This window comes from Barbatula barbatula (genome assembly GCF_947034865.1).
Source record: "Barbatula barbatula genome assembly, chromosome: 19".
Classification (NCBI taxonomy): Eukaryota; Metazoa; Chordata; class Actinopteri; order Cypriniformes; family Nemacheilidae; genus Barbatula; species Barbatula barbatula.
Window position 1 is genome coordinate 9,214,389 of NC_136782.1, and position 24,197 is coordinate 9,238,585.

Sequence of the window (24,197 nt, forward strand, 5' to 3'; positions counted from 1 at the left end):
AAGGATATTCCCATGATGGGGCTTCCCCTTGTGCACCTGTTTCTGTTTGTTTACAGTACTGTGTAGATTTCATGAAAAAATAAGGCGTTGGTCACACAAGCAGTGGCTTGGATGTAACGTTTAGTTTCAAAATTCTGAGAATGTTTTGAACACACAGACAAGAAGTCAAAAAACCACAACCTGTCACATGCTACTCATTGAACTTCACTCTTAAAACCTGTTTAAAATGCTCAAACGTCAAGCTGACATGTATTAGAAGGCATGGAACTGATCTATTTCAATTGTTTTTGGAAAACATAACAGGACTTCAGGACATAGATTAAGTTTGAGCAAAGTCGACGGGGAAGCAAGGCAACCCGAGAGACAGGCGGACTGCTGACTGGCTAACATACTTACCTGTGAGAGAGAGGGGAAGCTTCACAGAGACTTTGGTTAATTTACGTGTATGGAAGATGGCGAGAGAGCGTTCACTTTTGTTGAGTTATTGAACTGTGTGTGTTCTGCAATAAAGCCAGTAGCAGTCCAGCTGATCCCGTCTTCTTCCTTCCTCATCCTTTGAACCGTGTTACAGTGGTGCCGCAACCCGGGAAGGAAGTCGGAAGGCTACCGCCACCATGCAATCTGCGAACGTGATTTCTTCTCTCGCGGCCCATCACCAGGAGCAACACCAGGCCTTGCTGTAGCTCAGGTACGACCATGAGGGACAATTCCAAGCCATCCTACAAGCCCAACAAGAGGACCGCGGGAGGTTCCGGAGCTGGATGGACCGGGAGGTTCAGGCACACCAGCTGCTGAATAAAATAGGCCAAGAGGAGGATCCCGAAGCCTTCCTCGACCTGTTTGAACGGGCAATAGAACGGGCAATGGGTAATAGAAGAGTCCAACAGCGACTGGGCGAGGCCAATAGTTTTAGTACCTAAAACGGACGGCTCGATCCGGTTCTGTGTGGAGTATCACAGAGTTAATGCTGTGTCGAAATTCGAAGCTTATCCAATGCCACAGGTTGATGAAGGGCTTGATTGGCTGTGCACCACTCTTTTTATTCGACACTGGATTTAACAAAAGGATACTGTTAGATCCCCCTGTCGCCGGTATCTAAAGAAAAAACGTTGAGAGACAAACAGCAAGGGAACATCTTGGTAACGGATGTAACCTCAGTTCCCTGATGGAGGGAACGGAACATTGTGTCCATCATGCGGCAGGTTCTGCGCAGGCCGGCTGCAACGAACGAGAGTGCCTCTCAGTTTCCTCAGTCCAAAAAGTGAATGAATGAATGGGCACACCTCATTCGCCAAGTTCATTGGCCTTTTCAAAAGCAGAATCGGAGATGATAGGTTCTCAAGTCAATGTTTCCCAGCTACGGCCGGAAGTGATGCAAAATCTCGCCATAAAACTACAATAAATTACATTAGCTAATGTCTACATCTACCCCAACCGTAACCCTAACTTTACAATAAAATAAAAAATAACAATTAACAGTAAAACAATGTTTTGAGGTATTGAAGTGCGATCTCTTCTTCCGGCTTCCCAGACAAGTGCAAATGACTTCAATCACACGGCACATAGCTTGTGAATAAATATCAACTGCACATTGTACAATTAAGGTAGTTTTCATCTGTTTTGCCCTGCATTACTTTAGTCATCATCGGATTGAAGTGTTGTCAATCTTAAGGAGAGTTTTGGTCAAGCAGTGTCTGATAGCCCCACCTCCCTTCTGCTACGTAACTTTGACCATTGATTACGTGAAGTGTCCAGAGTTCAACATTTCATATTTTCATATATCAGTTACTTAAAGTCAGGGGCGTTGCTAGGCGCTTTTTAGGGGGGCTTCAGCCCCTTAATTTGTGATCGCTTCAGTCCCCTTTAAAAAATAATTTGTAACGGCGGCGCGCTGCGTCAAGTTTCGGCTCCTCCCCTGATCTGAGTCTGCATGGATTCAGTGCGTTTTTCAATCCGCAGGGGCGCCGAGCAGAGCGAACATCACAGAGTACAAGGTGTGTGTGTGTGTGTTTGTGTGTGTGTGTGTGTGTGCGTGCGTGCGTGCGTGCGCATTTATTGATAGATTGCTATGATATGACATCTGCATCGGTGCAGTTCTTGTAATTGCAGTTTACATAATGTTAAAACTACCATAATAGTCAAATAATATTTTTTTAATCATACCCTTATTGGGGGCTGAGCCCCCCTAAAATGAAAATCCTAGAATCGCCCCTGTTTAAAGTGCTCTTGTTTTTTTTGAGGAATTTCAATGTGAACGCACTACTCACACTATTTATACTACAAAATGGGGTAGAATTGTGCATAAGTGCGCAATTTGGAATGCACCTTATGTTCCTGTTTCTTGTTTGTGAATGTCTAGTTTGTCAATAGTGTACAGCAAAGATTACATATTTTTGTAGGCTTACCCAAAAGCCTCACAAGTTCCCTCAATTGAAAGCCAATAGATTTTCCAATATACCTTTGGAAAATAGCAAAAAAGAAGCTCTGTAATTAACAAAGGTTTATGATAAATACATGTTTTGTCTATCTAGATAATCGTTACAGATTAACACAACATTTGTTACCTTTGAAGCCTTAATACAATAGCCAGAAAAGAAGTAAAAAGCTAACTATAAACAGACTACACTACGGTCGTTTCATATCAACATCATCCTGGTTTTCTAAAAGGTTACATTTTAGTATCACTTCATAGTTTTTTTACATCATCATCATTGTGTCACGGTGCTGATAAATGCTTTGTTCACATTATTCTTTCGATCCATTCACTCCTAAGTACAAAAGAAGATTTTAGGGATGCTTGATGTGTTTAAGTCATGAAAGCAACCATAATTGCAAAGTCATCATTACCAGTGATATGCATGATTCTCTAAATTGGGAGTGAGATTATTCATTACTTTTTATTTCAAGAATTTATTTTAAAGCCATTTAGAAATATGAATGTTTAACTTCAAAGTGTTTCAACACAGACACACCATATGTATACATTTTCATGACAAAGATGTATGACTTTAATTTAGAGATAGACCAATGCTATATTTCTCCATTGATACATTTTTAGGGCTCTCGAGTTTTATCAAACGTTTGGAGTGAGATCGCATCTGTTGGGAGAGGATCCATTCAAAGCCCCATTATTTTTAGCCGTTAAATTTTACTATTGTTATAATTGACTAGTACAAATACAAGTTGTAGCCTTCTAGTTGGTAAATCTGAAAAAATATAAATGGCTCCCATTGTATTTCTTTTACCATACTATGGCAGTAAATCGGGGATGAGATCTGTTTGGTTTCTGATATTCTTCGAAATATCGTCCTTTGTGTTTAGCAGAACAAATACATTTAAACAGGGTTGGAAAAATCTGATGGTGAGTACATTAACATTTATTCATTTGGCAGATGCTTTTATCCAAAGCAACTTACGAGTAGGTTTTTTTTTTTACAGTGACACATTACTGCAGAGCAATCAGGGGTAAGGTGCCTTGCTCAAGGGCACTTCAGTCATGACCTGCTGGCACTGAGATTAGAACCAGCGACCTTTTAACAGTAAAGGTTTAACAGAATTTTCATCATTTGGTGAACTGTCCTTTTAAGGCTGATGCTGATGTCTTTGAGTCAGAGGAGCTTATGATCACATGTCATAAGTATAAAAAATAGATAAAAAAACATTATTGTTACTTTTGGTATTGTAATTATGATTATACATTAAAATCTTTTTTGTGTGTCATACTCTTATAGGTTAAATATACTCTTATCGGACAAACTGTTTGTGATTAATTATATAGCATTTTTGCATTAATAAATATTCACATTGTCTCTTAGCAGCATAAAAAAAGAAACGTTTATTTGAACAGGAATTAAACAGAAAGCAAAGGATAAAGGTCATTAACTTCAGCTATAATCTCGTGTTATAAAGGATGAAAGTGACTCCATGAATTAAACTCCTATTATAGTAAATGAGTCTGACTGATCGTGTCTGCTCACTGCGAGCGAGCCGCAACAAACTGTTCTACGCCGGTTAACTCATCTAAACTTCTGATTGGTCATTACGAAAGAATATTTCATTCGAACGTAATGCTGAATGGACACGTTTCGTCCGTTAATTGCATAAAGCGGGACGAGTCATCTCTTATTTTTCGGCGTAAGAAATGCAAGGTGTGGTGTGTGAACATGTGAGCAGACAGAAATTTGTGTGTCTCACAGTGAATGATAGTTGAGAGACCTGCAGTATGTTTAGAGCAGGGGTCTTCAATGTTTTTCGGGGCAAGGACCCCTTAGATCAGAGATGCATGGAGCAGGGACCCCTTATACTTTGGATAAAAGCGTCTGCCAAATGAATAAATGTAAATGTAAATGTTATACTAGATGTGGGAACAGAGCTATTTAAATAGAAACAACCCTTATTGTCACAGCAATATTATGTAAATTAATCACATTACCACTAATGTTATTGTTGCACAATTTTCTGTGTATTATTTGTATTATTAATATAGATTGTTTGAATATTTTAAGAAATTTGCAGAATCATACATTTTCATTTTACTCTGAGATGGACAATTTACTTGTCCTGAGCCTGACCCTGGTTGATGGCTGAAGTGAGGTAGGCAGGACGAGAGCCAGGATTCGAGGCCTCGTATCAAGGAGGAGATTGGGAGCATAAGAGGACAAGCGACCGGACCGTCAGTGAGAGAGGACCAGCCTGGATTTTATGTTGCGATTTGTGTGCGTTTATTTACCTTTGATTTTATTCATTAAAAGTTATTTTATGTTCACCGGTTCCTGTCTCCTACCTTCCCTTTTATGGATCTTGTTACAATGGCACAAATTCTATTCTAGTGGAGGTAGAGATCGTCTCTGGATGCGAAGGAAATCAGTGCAGATGTTATGCATTCTGTTGTAAAAGCAGGCCGTCTTAGTAAGTGTAATTCTTCTATTTCTTCCGCTTCTCTGTGTGTTGCAAAACACACCCCTATTTTATAAGTAAGTCTGAGCTCGGTTGTCTTTCGATCAGAATTGTCGTGGCTGTTACACGAAAATTCACGAGTTTTTTCTGTAGAGCATCATATCAGACAGCAACATGCAACGGGTCAGCGTTATTTCTGGTCAACTTGTTTGACGAGCACCATCAGTAGGCCTACATGGTGCACGTTTCATTGATTTTAAACACTTCATATAGTTTGGTCAGATTTTACAATGCAGAAGTGGTGTGTTGTCTTTTGGGTGTCAAATTAGTGCTTTACTGCTTTAACATATTTGAACAGAAGATCAGAAATATATGAGAATGCACTTTATACTGGTGGTGTTTTGGTTGGGGTGCTTCGCGTGGTTAATTCTGTTGACCGGGAAGGTTGCGCATAGCATTCGTGTTGCATGCATTCGCATTGATAACACGTTCGTCTGATCAGACGATAGTCCCCCGCACCCAGAAAAATGACAGGTGTGGTCAATATCCATTCACAGACTACGCATTCTTATACACAATGCATATATAGTACACATGAGAAGAATCAGCCTTTCAGGTTCAATTGGTCACATCCATTTGAAATGGCAGTGTTACAAATGGCAAAGTTAAAAATTTTATGATAATTACATGAAAAGGCCTAAAAAAGGCTAACTTAACAAGTCTGGAAATATCTTATTCCTCTATGTAAATGACCACCGACAGCCAAAACGGGTTTTTTAACAGTCAACTGGACCATAGGTGGAGCTATAAGGCTTCAAGTGGCCCAGCCACTTTTTTGTGGGTCCTCCGAGTGTGAACGTCATATATGGTGAAGATATCTCATTTCGTTTAGAAGTTATAAGCATATATACTCAGACAAGCCAAACAAATAACCATATCCAACTTTTATTGCATTTTTCAGCGTTTTCCAGTGATATTTTTGACATTTGGGTATTTGCATTTATTAAACCACTAAATGTTCCGTGTTCGTTTGATATCAATATTTTATGTGTGTGTGTCAAACGACAGGTGTACACAATGCATCTAAAAACTTTATGTCGCCCCCCCCCGGTGGTCGATTTAATTTCTTGCAGACCTTTAGGACCATGAGTCAAATAAGCCCAGTGAGATTCGTTCCGATCGGCTTCTATTAACCTGCTCTAATGAGTGCACAAATTTCCTTGGCGGATATGTTTTTTGAGATACACCAATCATGGTATATTACACAGAGATTCACCATATCGCATTTCAAGTCGATCGGGCAAATGGTTGCATTTATCTATGTATAGAGACACAAAACTTTTAGGAAAATAGATAAGTTTGTTACTAATATGAAACACACCCACTTGCTGCATAAGACCCTCTCTCTTTGAGGTCTCTGGGCTGTAAAATGTTTACTTTAAATGCAACACATCTAGACATGTACAGTACCTGTCAACAGGTAACTCCTCTCACACAGATACTATGCTAAACAGCAAAGTGAGCGCATTTTCCTATATATCAGATATCAAGAAATTAGTTGACAGTTCCAATAACCATTAACACTTCCTTATATCTGATTTCATACAAGGCTATTTCCGTAAAGGTGAGATTTTATGATGAAAAAACTTCCTGTTAAAAAAACACGTCACAGTTTAGAGTGAGAAATAGAAAGAAAAAGGCAGGGGTTGAACACAGGTGTCGATTGGTGTATGTTGGCTATATGGATGGGTTTGCCAAATAAAAGACTCACTCACCACAAAGGAAGTAAGACACAGAGAGGGAAAGATCCAGGATACAACACAACTTGCTGTTTTAATTCGGCGTAGATCCCTTTTGGAATAAACTACATGAGATTTCTTTAAACCGGTAAGTTGCAAACTTTTTTTGACTACCATAATTAATATTAACATATAGATCCTAATAATTTAACAATTTTTTTAATATATTTATGATGAATTCCATAAAATAAATTGTCAAATTATTATCATATTATTAAAATGAAGTAGACTGGACTTCTTATTGCCTTGTTTAAGATTAAAAAGATAAATTTCATCACAACAATGTTTATGGTAAAAACTACCTCTACACCTTCATTACACTGTGCTTCCGGAAGGATGTATTTACAGTGTTTATCAGCTTGGGCTTGTCAAAGAAACAGGACACACAAATATAAATATTGTGAAATATTGAAAACCTCCAAAATGTTGTCATGTGAGGCAATCTAATGTGGTAAATGATCAGTCAGACATAATCCCAAAACATCCATTGTTCCGTAAAGGTAAAAAAATCAATTGTATTTTAGCATTAATAACATTTATATAAAAACATATCATTAGTTTAATTTCCAGTAATATATATACAATATAAGCAAACCAAGCAGCCTTCTTACTAGTTTTGTCACCTTGTTTTTCACATTCTTGTTCAATTTTAGACCAATTTGAAACATAAAAACAAAGTGAGTCATTGGCACACATGGCATGTTATTATCTCTATATCATAACAGAGGCAGATTAACAGGCTTTGTAATGATGATGTCTTCAATGAGCTGTTAATGCCACGGCAAACAACTCTCTGCTCTCTCTGGGTTAAAGAAAAGTCTTGTCTTTGAGTTTCACTTGTCACTGACAGTGCCCAAAAAGACATGGGGTCACGCTCATCAACTAGAGGTCAAATTCTGACCTGACCCTAAACAGAAACACGAGGACATTCCTGCAATGTCACAGTAAGTTCTTTATCTACAGTTTATGTCCTTTAAGGATGATTCGGATGGTTCACGTGGTTAAAACACACAAATTTATCATGCTTTAGTCGTGGTGTCCATTCATTGTAATGGACATAAATGTTTTATTTGATAGATTTATCTCTATATTAGAGAGAAGTTAAATTAATAGTTTACACAGAATCCCAAAGAAAATATTTAAAACAATGTTGGTAACAGAAAACTGTTGGTCCACATTGACTTGAATTGGTTTTGTGTCCATACAATGGAAGTCAATGGGGACCAACGGTTTTTGGTTAGCAACATTTTTCAAAATATCTACTTTTGTGTTCTGCAAAAGAAAGAAAACCGCACTGATTTAAAATGACAACAGGGTGAATAAATGGTGACATTATTTTCATTGTGAAGGTGAACTATTCCTTTAATATCAACTGGATATATTTTTTTGCACAAAGAGAAGTGTAAAGGGCAGTGTGTTGTCAAAGTGAACTTTACAACAATTTTCTTGATCAAAGGAGCTAATTATAGGAGCTATTAATGATTCATTCTTTGGCTGACTTTGCATTGCGACCAGAGCAAAGTTTAATCTAATAATCGAGTTCAGGTGGCTTCAGTCTTTGGAGAAGGGAGTAACATACACACATGTATATGTGAATTTCCGTTTGGTTACATTTAAGCCATGACAATTATGGAACTGGATTCAACTGAACAGACATGAAATGAAGTGAATCAAACATGAACACCATTTGAGAGTCATGAACATTGATCTATTTATTTAATATTTTAATAATAATTTAAAATTCAGTGTAGTCTGTTAATAACAAAACAAAAAAAGTGGATAAAAAGTGATGTATCCTTAACTCTGGAATGACGAAGCGACGCGATGTTTGCGGTAAAATTATGAAATTTCCAAACTCGTTGACACATCATGTTTTGTGAGCTGTCCTCGTTTGAAAACCAGAAAAACAGTGTCATCGTAATGCTGATAAACTACGGTAAGAGGTCCATAGATACAGTAGATCCGGGAAAAAGTAAAACTGGTTTTCCTACGCACGTCAAGCAACGTGCCTTGTGAGGTGTCAATGTCTGCATCATCCCATGTCAGTTTGTAATCCCTCCCAGAAATCATGAGGAGGAAGTGAATGCAGGAGAGAAGAGGGAGGATCTAGGTAAATGGGCGAGGTGTGGGGTTACATAGGTGAGGATTTGGGACGGGGGCTGAGACGCTCCAAACAAATCTACACAGAACTGAAGTCAGCTGGGCGGAACCTTTTAAACACAGTCTAGCAGAGCCAGTTGGAAATAGAGCTCAGGTGGATCAGGTAGCAGTGGTTGTTTAAAGAAACACTGAGGACAGAGATCAGATAGTTAGGTGTGTTCCTGTAGGCATAGACGTGGCTTGTGTGGTCTCTACTGCCCAATCTGCTGTGGGCGCTACGAATAGCAGAGTGCAAGAGCACGTCAACAACAACAATATAACCATGAAGGTGAGTGTGAACATATGTTTTGCTTGCCGTAACATTATCAAAAGTGGCATGCTGGAGCTGGTTTAGAAACAAAGAATATAGTAAATGCATGTAAAAAACACAAATGTTTTTGTATCTTGGAAAATGAAATCGGGCATTTATAGTAGGTAAAGGAGTTGTAATTGCTTTGTAAATGCTGTGGAAGAATGTGTGAATGTTTGCCGTATAGGCTATACTGTATACATTATATTGCACAAAAAAGTTATTCCATTGAATTGCATCTTCTGCTGAACATTTGCTTTATATTTTTTACTTTTAATTTAGCTTGAAACACATATAACGTATACAGTATTACCCAAAAGTAAAATCTCATCTTTTCATAAATACATAATGAGCACTGGGCGCAGTTTAGTGTGGTTGTTAGTGTTAATATATATAGACAATAGCTTTCCACATGCATTTCACATTTTAAACTGGATTTTTGTGTTGAAGATTGCAAGACCAGCACATCTTTGTTAATCACTGTAAAATGCTGTTTTACTTCTAAACATTGTTTTTAGTATTACAAACTTAAACTCTCGCGCAACTTGTATGCTTTGTTACTACCACTAAAGCATTGTTTCATGGCCTACTTTGCATTTAAGTCATTTGAATAGATTTAAAACACGTTCCTGCGGAAGATCCGTATGAGATCTGTATTTCTGCTAAAACGGAGACGCTATATTAAAAAAAGCTGAACTGCAGTTTTGTTTTCTGGGTTGGTCCGTGTATTTAATCTGATTTGGCATCAGTCACCTTTGACCTCACCAAAGGAAATTTGGGTCAGTCAGGTGTAGTGAGCATGTCTCTTCTGGTCTAGAGCGGTTTGATTCCAACGGCACTTAAAATGGCAAACAGTCAACACGGGCTCTGCTGGTGTCGTTTTTTGTCAAACCAGTCTTTCAAAGGTTCATTGGTGTGCCTGTGTCTAGGTTTGTAGCACATTGTGCCGCAGTGTAAAGGTCTCGAGTTCAATTCACACACAAACCGATAACAATGTTTACCTTGAATTACCTGCGAGTCATTTTTGGTTAAAAGCATATGCAAAATAAATGTAAATAACAATACCAGACAAACAGACCATATGAAACTATTAGAATATATCAACTGGAACCAACTAAAATTTGCTCTGTTTTATGCTGGATAAATATTTTTAAATACATATTTTGTCTTTTTCTACACTTTTCTCTGCGTATTCTCATCGATCCAAATGTACTGGAAGGAACAGCTTGATATTGATCGAACTTTCAACTATTCATAATTCTTCTACATGGCATTGGACATTGTTTGATATTGACATAGTGTCTAGTCAACTGTCAATCATAGGCCACAAATAGATGATCCTGTTTTACAAGATTGTGTTTTTATGTTTGTTTCACTCCCTGTCTGGTTCGAAATCTTTTGGTCTGTGCATCAACACAATATGGGTCATTTGCAATTAAGATCAGTGAATGCTTGAAATGTTTCTATCGTTTGCTTTAGGTATCGGTCTCTTATTAAACCCCCATGGGTTATTTGCATACCTGGGTGACTCGCTCTGATCTCCTCATGTGACGATGATCAGTTTAGATTAAGTTCCACCTTCCGGTTCGCTGTTTGATTTCTGATTCTCTTTGTCACTATGGCACTGTCTATGTGGTTTCAGTATTTTCTAAAGGGGAACTACGGGTTCCAATTTCATTATCTCCACTTGTGTAAATACATTTTCCATACTGAGGATATGAAAGGGGCTTCGCTTTCAGAAAAAGTCAATTGTCAACCTCAGGAGGTCAAATTTAGCAGTTTCTGTCACCCAGCTACCAACATTTGTGAAGTCTAAATGAAGAGTTTGGCTCCAAAATGAGATAACTCTGTTTTTAAAAGATCCTAAATAAAAACAAACCAACTGCAGTTTGCTTGCTATTAATTGGAATGCACAATAAAAAAATCTCATTTTGGAACCAACGTCTTCAAATAAAGATGTATTGTATAGATGTAATATTTCTGACATGTTTCCAACCATAAATATGAAATAAATTTTAAAATTAAACAGATTAACCCCTGTATAGTGTTCAGGGCTGTGAGACCCATTATAGCCTAAACATTAAAAAAATATATATTTGTTTTCTACCTCAACCATTTTTATCCATTTCACAGATGTTAAAAATCCCCAAAAATACAACTTTAAATATTACAGTGTACATGTTTTAAATAGCATCTTTTTATACATGTGATCATGCTGTGGGTCGACCAGACCCCCGAACTTTGGCTGAGTAATAAAACAACAATATACCAAAGTTTAAAAAAATTATATATAAATATGTATGAAAAACATAATATATATTAATAGTATAAATAAACCCCACAAGACAAATAAAAAACAATGGGTAACAAGCAAATTTGCCTATAAATTACACACCCAATAAGGAATATTTTTTTTTCTATCATAACTGCAATATTATACCCACAAAATTAATTGAGAAATAAGGAGTTTCCTGAGGGCATTGTTTAAATGTGGTACAATACATTATTAATTATGATCTCCTTTGAAAAAGCGTCAATCTATAAGGTGTGTCACTTCATTGCGGTTCATTAACTTTCAAACAAACACACCCCACAAACCTGACTCTTATATTCGATGACAGTGTGGAACAGTTTCACATGATGGATGTAACTCATGTAGACTGAATGTTTTGTGTTAGGAAAACTTATTTTGTGTGAGTAGTCAAGGACAAATCTCTGGTTTGTTGTACATATGATGCACCAGTACAAGCTCACAGATTCATAGCCTGTCCCACAGCATTCTTTAAAGTATTTCATTTGAGCAGGTAGAAATCTGCACCTGGTCAGAATGAATTATTGGTGACACCCAATGAAACCTTTTTATAGTTAAAGTGTCATATATTATACCATTAAAGAAATCTGCTTTAACTAATTACATACAACGATTTAGTTTTTAATCAAGTGAGTCATTTGCCGTTAAAATGTGACCTAAAGTAATGTTATTCATCATTAATGCATGTAAAAAATCACAAACTCTAGAGATCAAACTTTATTTATACTTTCGTTCAATAGAGCTCAATTATGTTATAAAATAATATTGTCTGTGTTTGACACGACTGATCAGTTATATCTTAATTTATACTTCATTCAATATAAAAAGGGAATGGCTGGACTGTTGACTTACTATATATATCAGTATACTGTTTGGACATGTTTGTTTGTTTTGGCTGGTGTTTTATGTGTTATTTGAGTGGGTGACTGAACTGCCTGGAATCATCGGTTGACAGATAGTAAGTGTTAGTCTCGGTTTGACAAGCAGGCTTAGGTTAGGTTTCTCTTTATAAAGTCTCATAGTCCGGAGAGTGATTTCAAACATGTCACATTGACATGAATGCAATAGACTCAGAATACATATTAGATATACCGAGTAAGAACAATATTAACTAATAATTTAGTCAATGTTTACTTGTAAATGTCGTCAATTTAAAGACGTATAAAATACAATGAAAAAGCCACCTTTTACATTATCGGAAAAACACAGACTCAATGTGTTAAATGAGGTGTATTTTCCATAAAGTCCGCCAAAAAACCTCTGGTTAACCAGGAGTATATCAACATAAGAATAAAACCAGACAAAAAGATATTTGCAGAGATACACAAGGGAAATGTAGATGCTTAGTCATAAGGGCACTGGTCTCTATGCAGAGCAACCATGGGACTAATTTAATTTTCCATATCAACGATTGACATAACCAGCTGGAAAGACTAAGACTACACTAATAAAGATATATGTAATAAATGCATTTGTACCGTATATGTAAATAACTCAAAATGCACATTTAAGAAACACCTACATTCACAAATGTCTGCTTAGGATGTGCTTTCATGACATGAACAGGTGGCACTTAATAATGCATGAACTCAAAAGTTTGTGAAAATCTCTTCTTTCACACTATCCCAGCATGGTCAATATCACAAATGTGCCTACATTTGCAAAGTGACATGTAAATAGAGCTGAATAGTAAAGCATTTCGTGTTGTAACCTATTCTTGTTCAAAATGTTAAACATGTTCTGTTTGATTCCACAGAAATATTTAAAACTATATAAATGTTTAGTGTAGTCAAACACTTTCACAAAATAGTATATATCTTATTTTTTGTGTTAGTGGGGTCTTCTTGTGCATGGTAATGTCATGGACAGAAGAGATAAACAGTTTGAAAAGCGAGTGTTATGTTCCATGTGTCTCCTATAGTTTTCTATCACATTTAAATCAAAGTTTTTCTTACTGCTCGCCATGTAACTTTAGACTTAAAATGAACAGTAGGACAGTTTACAAGGAAGAGTTTGCAAAAAATCCTGTAACATGGAAAGGGATACAGAGATGTACAGTTGAGTCAGAAGGCCACAGGGCATATGTGTTAATGGAAACAACAGAATTGTCTCACACCTTCCCTCTCTCTTTGCTCCCATCTCTCTGTCTTTAATTCCATCTCTTTTTCTTATTTTTTAGGGTCAAACTCAGGTGCCTGAAGAGAATACTAGACCTTTAAACCCAACACAGCAAGGTACAGTATTCTGGCTAGTTGGTCTATTGTATCAGGCGTGTATTGTAAACACGTCATTGTAATACCTGATATTCCAGGCGATGTTTTACGAGAATTAAACCAGATTATTCACTTCCCTATTTCCCTCTAGTGCCACGTCCGGGAAAACACAGAAAAGCCATGACAGCTCCAAAGACCCAAAGGCAGAAAAAGTTCTCCACAAGAAAGATCGTTATTATTATCCTGATTGTTTTGGTAATCCTGGCCATCCTGGCTGTGGCTGCTTTCTTTAGTAAGTTATCATGACACCCACCTCTACAGATTGACTGTGAATGTCTAGTTTACACAGAAAATTACATTTGTTGAAAAAATGTGTTATCAACATTTTAACTTTTGTGTTTTATGGAGGAACAGTTTGGAACTATTGCTTGAAGCTAAAGACCTATATCATAAAATATACATTTGTTAGTTCATTCATTCATTTCGAGAAAATATTTTAGTCACACCTTTGACCTATAGGGCAGTCACAATATTATATACTGTATATGATATATTCTCAATAAATGAGGCTAAAATAAAAAATAGAAAAATCACCACATTGGTTTTATTGTGATGTATCTTAAAATCAATATATATTGCTATCGGTTAAATTGTTTAATTTTTGTTTTCTCAGTTTTGGTCAATCTAAAGTTTTAAAAGGAAAACATTAAACCGTATAAAACATGCAAATATTATAAATAGAATAAAAAGTGCAAATATACAGACCTTTTTTGGGGCGATTTACTAAAAACCCATTAAAAAAACCCAAAGACTTTGGAGCGATGGAACCGGAGGTCCTTAAATTCTAACTCAATTCCGTGTTTTGCATAGAAAAATATGTCATCTCTGAGCCTCCCTATTGTCAATGCCAGTATATTGTGACAGCCCTTTTACAATTTTGACTCATGAAACACAACAAGATTTGCCTGAACTCAGTTGCTGATCTTTTCTCTTGTTTCTTTTTCTAAATCATCCATTTCCGTGGTACAGTCAAGCAACTGATTGAAAGCAAGTATTACTTTTGCTCCAAGTCGGTTAAGTTCATTCCTATAGAGAATGCTTGTGATGGTAAAGAGGACTGCAGCGGAGCAGAAGATGAGTCAGCCTGTGTCACGAAGTTTGGAACCAACTCCACCTTCCCCTGTAAGTCACCTGTAATAACACGCATGCAGATGCATGTGCACACACGCCTACATACCCGCCCAAAGACATGCATAGAAATATATGCACATCCAGTTAAGAGATAAACAAAACGTATCTCCTAACCTGCACTTTTTCTTTATCCTGTCATTTTCCTATGTAAATGTTCTTATTATTCGAAAAGGTTTTAACTGTCTTTAATAGGTTTACATTTATATGCAATAAAATGTCTATTTATGGATAATTACATTATAAACAGTATACAGTGTAGTGTGAGTGTTCATTGTTGTCTTTGTTTCCTCTCCATAGTACGGCTGATTTCATCTCGTAATGTGCTACAGGTATACAACCCTGTTAACAACAACTGGAGAAGTGTATGTGCAGAGGGATTCAGTCAAGAACACGCAGAGACCGCATGCAATATTCTGGGATACACAGTGTAAGTTTCAGCCTGAATAAATAATGCACACTTTAAAGACCCCAAGAAGTCAAAGTTTGCAATGCAAAAGTCATTGGTTTAATCCAAGAAAACGAATTTACGGATATATAATTTTAATTTAATTGTGAAATGAATGACGTAAATGTAAAAGGTAACAGCTCAGTAACAGACACTTTTATCCAAAGCGACTCACATTGGATTATACTATACATTTGTTTCTAAGTAAAAATCACACACTGGGCCTTTAAAACAAGCCTATGTCCTTAAACTTTCTGCTTCAAATTTCTTTTTAAAGATGTCAACAAGTGAACTCAAATTTCATTTCACGGGGTCTTTAATTCAGATAATTTAGAGAAAATTGTGAATTTTCGATTATAGGATATTTGAAATACAAACATTTGTCTTGTCTCTGTTCTTAGTACACCCTCGTACAGCACAGTTCAAACAGGACTTTTAAACTCTGATTTGAAGAGATATTTCTGCACTGTGGGCTCAAGTAAACAACAGAATTTTCAGTCAGGAGTTTCAGATCGGTAAGTATATATAAATATATGTACAGTATATTCAGTGATCCCCAAAACATCCAGAGACATGTTAACCAATATCATTGCATTAGACAATGAAGTGATGTTCTAAAAATAAACAAATGACATGTTTTTATTCCCTTTATATAAAAATGCACTAGAGCCGTTATCATGTTTGTTCATGTGGAAATAAAAATTTCTCTTTTTTCTCATCCTCAGCACGGTATGCAGTACAGTTGTCACGTTGGCATGCTCAGGTAATCACTTGGTCTACAGCGTCCTTAATCAACAACACATAAGATGTTGTGTCAATAACCCAACAAACACAACACTAAAGATCAAACCTCCAATAACTCACACAGTCAGTCATGCAGAATGACTAGCAGTGAGTCAGAATGAACAATGTGACATGCCAAAACATGTTTTGTTAAAATAAACAACCAAGCGTGTGAAAGACCGAAGTGTTGACACTGAAATATTACATTCAAAAGATGTTTCACTTTTTACGTCTTCCTCTTTTCTTAGATTGAATGACTTTTTTAATGATTCTTATTTTATTTCCAGCTGACTGTGGCGTGAGCAGAAGCCAGGACCGGATTGTTGGTGGACAGGATGCGATCATTGAGAACTGGCCCTGGCAGATCAGTCTGCAGCACAGCGGTCAGCACACGTGTGGAGGATCACTGGTGTCTCCACGCTGGGTGGTCACTGCTGCCCACTGCTTCAACAGGTGGGTACAGAACATATTTATGTATTTTTTATGTCTCTCTTATCTGAAATGCTCAGTTCCATAGATCAGTCTGCCAAGGAGCTGATGATATCAAATATCTGATTTGACAAGTGTGTACTATCTACAGTCTGCCACGTTTGTAGGTGTGTACATGGCTGAAACCAACATGGACTTTTAACTATCCGTGTTATAGTATAATCAGCAACTTTATGAACTAAAAATATGAACACAATTCAATGTGACAAATTGTTTTACAACAATGTGGGTGTTATTGAAACTCATTTCATTTGTTCATTCATTCAAGCTCTTGTCAGCTCTTTTTCAATAGCTCGATGACAATACATTTCATAACAACGAATGCTCTTTCACAGCTCTTTTGTTCATAGCTCATACTATGAAAGGTGTAACAAGATATAAAAAGCAGTCACATCTGTGCTCCAAGTCAGAATGAGGGAGAATATGAGTCAGCTCATGTCAGTGATTGAATTGTTATCGTTCACTGTTTCAGAAACACCGAAAGTTTTACTTGACTAAAACAAGTTCAGCCGGTTTAAGAAACCTGCTGCCCGAGCTTAGTCATTCATCGTGTTCAAAACAGAAAGTTTTAACACATTGGAAAAAATGGTTTTGTTTTCACGCAGCCTCATGTCACCATGAGACGTTACATTTACAAGCATCTTACAAATGCATTATAGTAAGTTACAGTGCATTCAAGCAACACTTTTTTTGATAATCGAGTCAGTGAGTTGAATCAGACTTCATAAGAGAACGAACTGTTCATTCAGATTTGTTTACTAGTTGATTCGTTAAAAAGAAGCAGACACAGAAAATGATTCACCGGGTTACAAATATTAAAGTGTGTAAAAATGCAGCTTTGCCACTGTGTTTTTTAGTGCGGGGAGTAAGGATCTGGGCAGATGGAAGGTGGTCTCTGGAATTACATATCTGGGCTCTTCTGGGGCTTCTTCTGTGGACAAGATCATCGTCAATAGAGATTACGTTTCATCGCGGAATGACTATGACATCGCCATGATAAGACTTCAAGCTCCTATTACTGTAGGAGGTACGTGATCCACACGTGCATGCACATGACTTGCTGATCACACTGTAAGTTAAGATGGAAAGTTAGAATGAATGACACCATGACATTCACCACGGAACATACCGTAATATTCCTGTCATCCAGAAATTCAATCTGTGTCTCCTGCATTACTCAATTTTTTGATACATGAATCTTCTGTTGAGACTGGAGGCAAACCATGAAGCTGCCTTTAGGTACATTAGAGACAGCTTATATTATCATTGCCTCATTCATATTTTATGTGGATATTTCTGATGCCAGCATGTTCATAGATTTTTATGTTTTGGCATTTTTGTGTTTTTGTAATATGATGTCATAAAAGGCACATGTACAATAATTCAAAATATAGCACTGAAAAAAATATTATATTACATTTTTTGTTTTTCTAAATTTACAATTTTATCCTGTAACATAATTATAAACGTTCTTGCAAATAACAAATTAATTGCATTTATTAACAACAACAAAATGTTTAAAATAACAAACCTCCAATACTCATATCAAAGTTCATATTCATTGTTAACACAGCACAATTCTAATGTTTCACATGTACCTAAGGAGAGTTACATGGAATGAGTCTGATTTAGCAGTATGTAAAAACTGGATTTCGTGTTATTCTGTCTTTTAATAATAATAAATAAACACCATTACATCACATTTTATACACTTCTTTAATACGGTTTTATTTAGATTAGTTTAAATGTAAAAACATAGCATACTTGAACGCACTGTGCATTGTTGTAACTGCATACTGTAGCAGTTTTGGATAAAAGATACAATCTTTTATTGTATATTTCAGTTATTGTACACTTCAATTGTACCTGTAAATATAATGTTTATTTTCATTATATTCAGATACCCGTAGGCCCGTGTGCCTTCCTCCTCAGGACCTCGGCCTCAAAGCAGGAGACAACTTAGTTGTAACTGGCTGGGGACATGTGAAGGAAAAAGGTTTGCTTTATCCCTTCTTATCACTGAATCCTCTACATCCTCAATATCAAATTCACTTTCATCAAGTTTTAAACCTTATCTGGATGTTTTTCTGCAGGTAGTTTGTCTTCAAACCTACAGAAGGCTCAGATCCCTCTCATAGACAGAGTCCAGTGTTCAAGTCCCTCAGTGTACGGTTCTAGCATAAATCTCAGGATGATCTGTGCGGGTTATCTAGAGGGCAATGTAGACGCGTGCCAGGTATGTGTGCCAGGAGAGGACAGTCTTCTCGTTTTCTCTGTACGGTTAACTGATGTACCAATAAGCATTATTGTGGTATTGAACAAAAACCTCTTGTATTTTCTCTCTCTCTCAGGGTGATAGTGGTGGTCCTTTGGTATATTCATCTGGGCGTTGGATGTTGGTGGGGGTGGTGAGCTGGGGTGTGGGCTGTGCCAGGGCAGGTCGTCCTGGTGTTTATACCAACATGGACCAGATGATCGAATGGGTCCACTCGGTCATGCAGGTAAGACTTTGAGAACTTGAGGTGTTATTGGAAATACTGTATTGCAGTTGAATGTCTAATGTAGCCGGACTGTGAATATTAATGTTTGTCCAATGCCTCCAGGAGTTTCCATGAGTTTGAGAAAAAGGATCCTCTCGGACAAACCCTCAACACGGATTCCCAGAGATCTTCCGTGCGAGAAAAGAGAAAAAATGTGCACTATACATACAGTATATGGTTTAAAACTTGGAATTGAAAATCTAATTTAATCTTTGGAAACCTCAAGGAATTATTGTGGGAATCTGTGGTCTGCACTCAGGATCTTGTGATACATTTGAAGATGCCATTAGGATGAATTTGCACACTCTAGTAAACAATGTATGGATATGAACACTAAATAGGAGACATTTAAAAACTGTCACTCTTTTTGTGGGCTGCAGCACTGCACTTTTGTCAGTTTGAATCAACGTAAATGCATTCAACAGCCACACGAGGGTGCTGTTTTGTCTCCAAGATGTCAAAACCTTGAGCTGTTTTGCTCTGCCAAAAATATGTAATGGTGCCTTTAAAATGTGGTAGAGCATCTATGTGATGGATTTGAAGTCTTTAGAAACCTAATCATATATTGTTTTGTGGTATGTGATATAGAGACCTCATTGCAGTTTTGGCCATGACAACTGCAAACTATGTTTTTCTGTATAAGTGCAAAAAATATAGGTATCACGCTTGAAGTTGCTCTTATTCTTTATACGGTTACAAGCTTTTTCTGTTTTAATGTATGTAGCACCAAACTGTAAAATAATGCTAATTTCAAATTTCTTGTGAATATGCTAATTCACAAGAAAAACATGTCATTGGACGGGATTTTATTTTTATTTAACATATTTTTCTGTGGCCACAGCTGCCAGAATTATTTTATAGGTTTTTCATGTACACTCCTAAAAGTAAAGGTGCTTGAAAGGTTCTTCACAGCGATGTCATAGAAGAAACATTCAGCCCAAGGTTTTTTGAAGAACCATCTCTTTCTTACTTTTTAATAATCCAAATTCAGATGTTAAAGGTTCTTTATAGATTCACACATTTCTTCTATGGAATCTGAAGCACCTGAAGTATAATGTAAAAATCTGTCAATTTACAGAACTTCACTGTTCCTGTGTGTTAACACAGGATTTAACACTCGAAACCGGAGTGACACCATATTTAGCTGCTGAGTGCACATGGTCATTGAATCATGTTTACCTTAACTATTGTGGATTAGTATTAAATTATTCTCATTGAGTTGTGAAACTCAAATAGCTTTCAATATGTGTTTAAATGATCAGAAAATGTATGTTTTTCATTTGAATTACAATTAACATGGTTTTGTACACTTTGATTTTGTTAACTTATGGACATTGTTCCGTGATGTATGGTTAACGTGTGTAAATAGGCTGTTGGCGGAAGCTTTTGATGAGTTGAATTGACAATCTTTGTAAATGATAAGGTTATTTCTTTGTAAATATTGTACACATGTTTTTCGGTTGGTCATGTTGATTTATTATAATAAAAAGTTGTAAACAGTCATTTTTGTCTCCGACTGTTAACTTTCCAATGGACAACAAATTTGACTCCCTGTAGTAAACAAAAGACAACAAACACAAGTTATATTTTTTGTGCAAACCTTTATTTTATACGTTGATTTTGATATATTCAGTAGTTTATTCTATACAATCCAGAGAAATCTACTGAGGTGCATATTTATGAGAAGGGAATATGACAAATGTTAGTACAAAGGGAAATTTAAAGACAAACAGCTGTACATACAATATCTTTTGTTCCTTTTTTCTGAATAGTGATGTCTGTTTCTGTAAGCTTTTAAAGAGTTCGGTCGGAGCCGGTGATCAAAATCTAGCAGCTCAGCAATTATTCGAACGCCTTTCTCTGATCCTTTCTCAAAAACGGACTGGAAGTGAATGAAAATTAAGGGAACTTTTTGCACTGATAGGTGATATACAGCAGGGAATAGAGTAGCTTTGAAAAAATTTTGGCTGTCTCGGTTTTACGGATAGGAATACATTTTTAATCTTTTTTAAATTTGTCTATTCTATTTAGTGAACAAAGAATACTTGTATTGTACACGTAAAATAAATAAACATTTAAACTACTTTTGTGTAAACAATGTTCAGAGCGGCATATTATCATACTACTACTACTATTTTTGCTGTTTACTAAGCATTACATTTCAGGATGACTTACGTTATTTGTTATAATGTACAGTATACAGCAAAACACACAATTGTTCACGCCTTGAATTTAACCACCATTATTGACTAGAATTGACCACTGGTTTTGTATTTGATCTTTTTAAGGACTCACTTTCAAATCACAATTTTCAAAATGTTAGCCGTCGTTCAGTGTGTACTTTATAGTATACAGTATGATCATTCTGAACACAGCCAGAATGACTGGAATACTTGATCTTTTTTAAATTGTCATAAGTGTTCAAATCCACCAGAGGGAGACAGAGTGTCTTGGAATGTGTTGATACTCTCTTGGCTTGGCAGTGAGAATGAGTCAGTCACCCAGGCAGTGAAATCCAGTTTAGAGTCGATATTTTCTGAACCAACGTTTAAAAAATACAAATTCTGTGATTGTATCAGATTTTCAGATCGGCAAACTCTCCGATGAATATAGTACAAGAATCTTAAAAGAGTGCAAGAGGTTTTGTGACATTGGAAAATTTCTTTTTGTAAGAAGAGCAAATTCTCACTGCAAAATACAGAGAAAAGACATATTTGAAGCACATTAGAAGTCGTATATACTGTGAATATATACTTTTTTTAACCAAGATCAAAATGCAGCTATAAATATTGATTCTACTAGCTGTAAATGTTGCATGCCTTGTAATAAGTGATACAGCGTTTTGGCCTTGAGCACAGGGGCGGACTTAACCAATAAGAGAGGTAAGCGGCCGCTTGGGCCCCAGGAAACAAGGGGGCCTCCAACAAATACCCAGACGTTTATATAAAGCATGTATAACATTAGTTTTCAATCATAATTTGTATGGTCAGAAAGATACAATCATTCTAGTGTAACGTTATTATTACATCTGCGTGAATTTGCCTGCCCCGCATTATGGATCAGTCGAACAATCTTTTAGTTATGAACCTACGTCAGCAGCTCAGTAGCCAGAGTTAGAGAACGTAACGGCAGACGGAAGGGGAGGCAGAGATGGTTAGAACTCAGAGCGAGAGAAAATTTGCCAGCGGCAAAGTATATAATGAGACGCATATACCCCAGCGGAGCCGGAAAAAAAGATGAGAAAAACTAATTTGGCCAAACTTCCAAAAGTCTCTCCTTTTTTCACACAAACTCCACCGATGGATAACACATTGAGTGCAGCAGCTGCAGCAGCCTCTCTCCCGCCAGACACAGAGGTGTGCTTTCTCCCGGCCCCGGAAAATGACAATGTGTTGGTGAGTGCAGCCCAAGTTCAGCAAGCAAACAGCACACAGATAGACAGTTATATTTGAGTGACGATCCTGTTTTCAGGTCACAACATTTATCAGATTATGAGCGCTGTGAATTTATTAGAAGAGGCCCTAAGATTAGCCGATCATGACTAGTGTAAAAAATGACAGTGTAGTTTGCTTTTGTTGTCGAATATTTGGTGACTGGTCCAATCTGTTCAGTGGAGATGGGTATAATAACTGTAGAAATTTGTTTTCTAAAAATGCCTGTAAGGTCTCAAGACCACAAAAGTAATATCAAACGGATGGTGAAAAATAGTTTGTTGGTGAATTTAGTTTTTTTATTTGTGAATTCATTTGATTTCACCTCGAAACAAATTATTTACAGACAGTAAGATGTGACACAGTTTATTTAAAAGTGTAGAGAAAACTTTTTGAGAACGAGATGGCAAAATAACGTTTTTAAAAGGGTGGATGTTACAACTGTTGGGGCCCCCATGCCTGAAATCGCTCAGGGCCCCCAAATCACTAAGTCTGCCCCTGCTTGAGTGTGAATATGTTTTTGTTAAATGAGACACGTCTCTTTAAAGTTAAGTGCACATATCCACAGAGAAACACATTGGAGACCTGCGAATGTGTGTAATGCAATGCAGCACTGCAGATATGCAGCCTGCTTTTAATGCTCAGACATTGCTAACCGATCCCAGATTTCCCAGCCATTGAATCCAAGCCATTCCGACAGACATACAGTAACCGCTCATATCAAGAAACCACAAAGCTACACACCACACCAATCAATAAATATCCTAAAGCAAAGTAGAAAAGCTGTGAAAAACCACAAAAAATGGAATAGATAAATTACTACAGAACAAGAAAAGGCAAAATAATAATAATACTAAATTAACCCGATGAAGATCAGTTAACGTTGCTTAATTTCCATACAACTGTCTACTATTTTAAGCCCACAGGCACAATTTATCATTTATTACATTTGTCTACTTGTGTTTTTACAGTATTGCTGCTATACAAAATGTCTTTCTTAAAGTGTCAGTTAAAAAAACACTGCGAATCACAAAAGGAAATAGAGCTGCAAGTAGCACAACATATAAAAAAGTTAACCATAAATTAATTCAAAAGGCAAAGTGAGATCTCCTAAAAACTGTCTAGCCGCTGTGTATTTGTGTCAGAGGGAGAGCAAGTGATGGAGAGACCAACACTGCCTCCAGACATTCAGATCGCGCAAATAGATGACAACAGCTGGATTCTCAACAACAGACGGGAAACTGAACACGAACCACATGACCTACAATACATCTGTACAGTGCACCTGACCCACAGAGCAGCATCAAACCTTTTGTCCAATTCATGGACACCATTAAAAGGAACAGTTCACTGAAAATAAAATGATGTCATGTTTCAACTACATATTGCTTCAAACCTGTTTTGTTTTTCATTGGTGCTCAAATTGAACTCTGTTTAACTGAGTAACAAACAATAACAGATTTTTTTGATTTTATGGTAAAAAGATTTAATGAATCAACGTAGTGAATCAGATTAACAAACGTCGATCACACAAATAAAAGATGTCATGCTGCTCTGTCAATAGCATCCCAAACTGTTGAGATTGCTGAAGCCCCTGATTTCTGAAAGAGAGCCAAGTGTTTTGGAAGACTTCTAAATATGTGCACATAG

General features: G+C 36.7%; 1 protein-coding gene across 1 annotated transcript; it reads left to right on the top strand.

Annotated features, from left to right (window-relative positions):
- Positions 1 to 8,765: 8,765 nt before the first annotated feature.
- tmprss4a (transmembrane serine protease 4a) lies at positions 8,766 to 20,618 on the top strand. The gene is made up of 13 exons (XM_079480811.1): positions 8,766 to 9,123; positions 13,635 to 13,689; positions 13,820 to 13,960; positions 14,698 to 14,850; positions 15,157 to 15,286; positions 15,706 to 15,819; positions 16,030 to 16,067; positions 16,375 to 16,540; positions 17,434 to 17,603; positions 18,477 to 18,572; positions 18,670 to 18,812; positions 18,928 to 19,077; positions 19,180 to 20,618. The coding sequence occupies exons 1-13, from the start codon at positions 9,118 to 9,120 to the stop codon at positions 19,189 to 19,191; spliced, it is 1,374 nt and encodes a 457-aa protein (XP_079336937.1). The 5' UTR covers positions 8,766 to 9,117; the 3' UTR covers positions 19,192 to 20,618.
- The last annotated feature ends 3,579 nt before the right edge of the window (positions 20,619 to 24,197 follow it).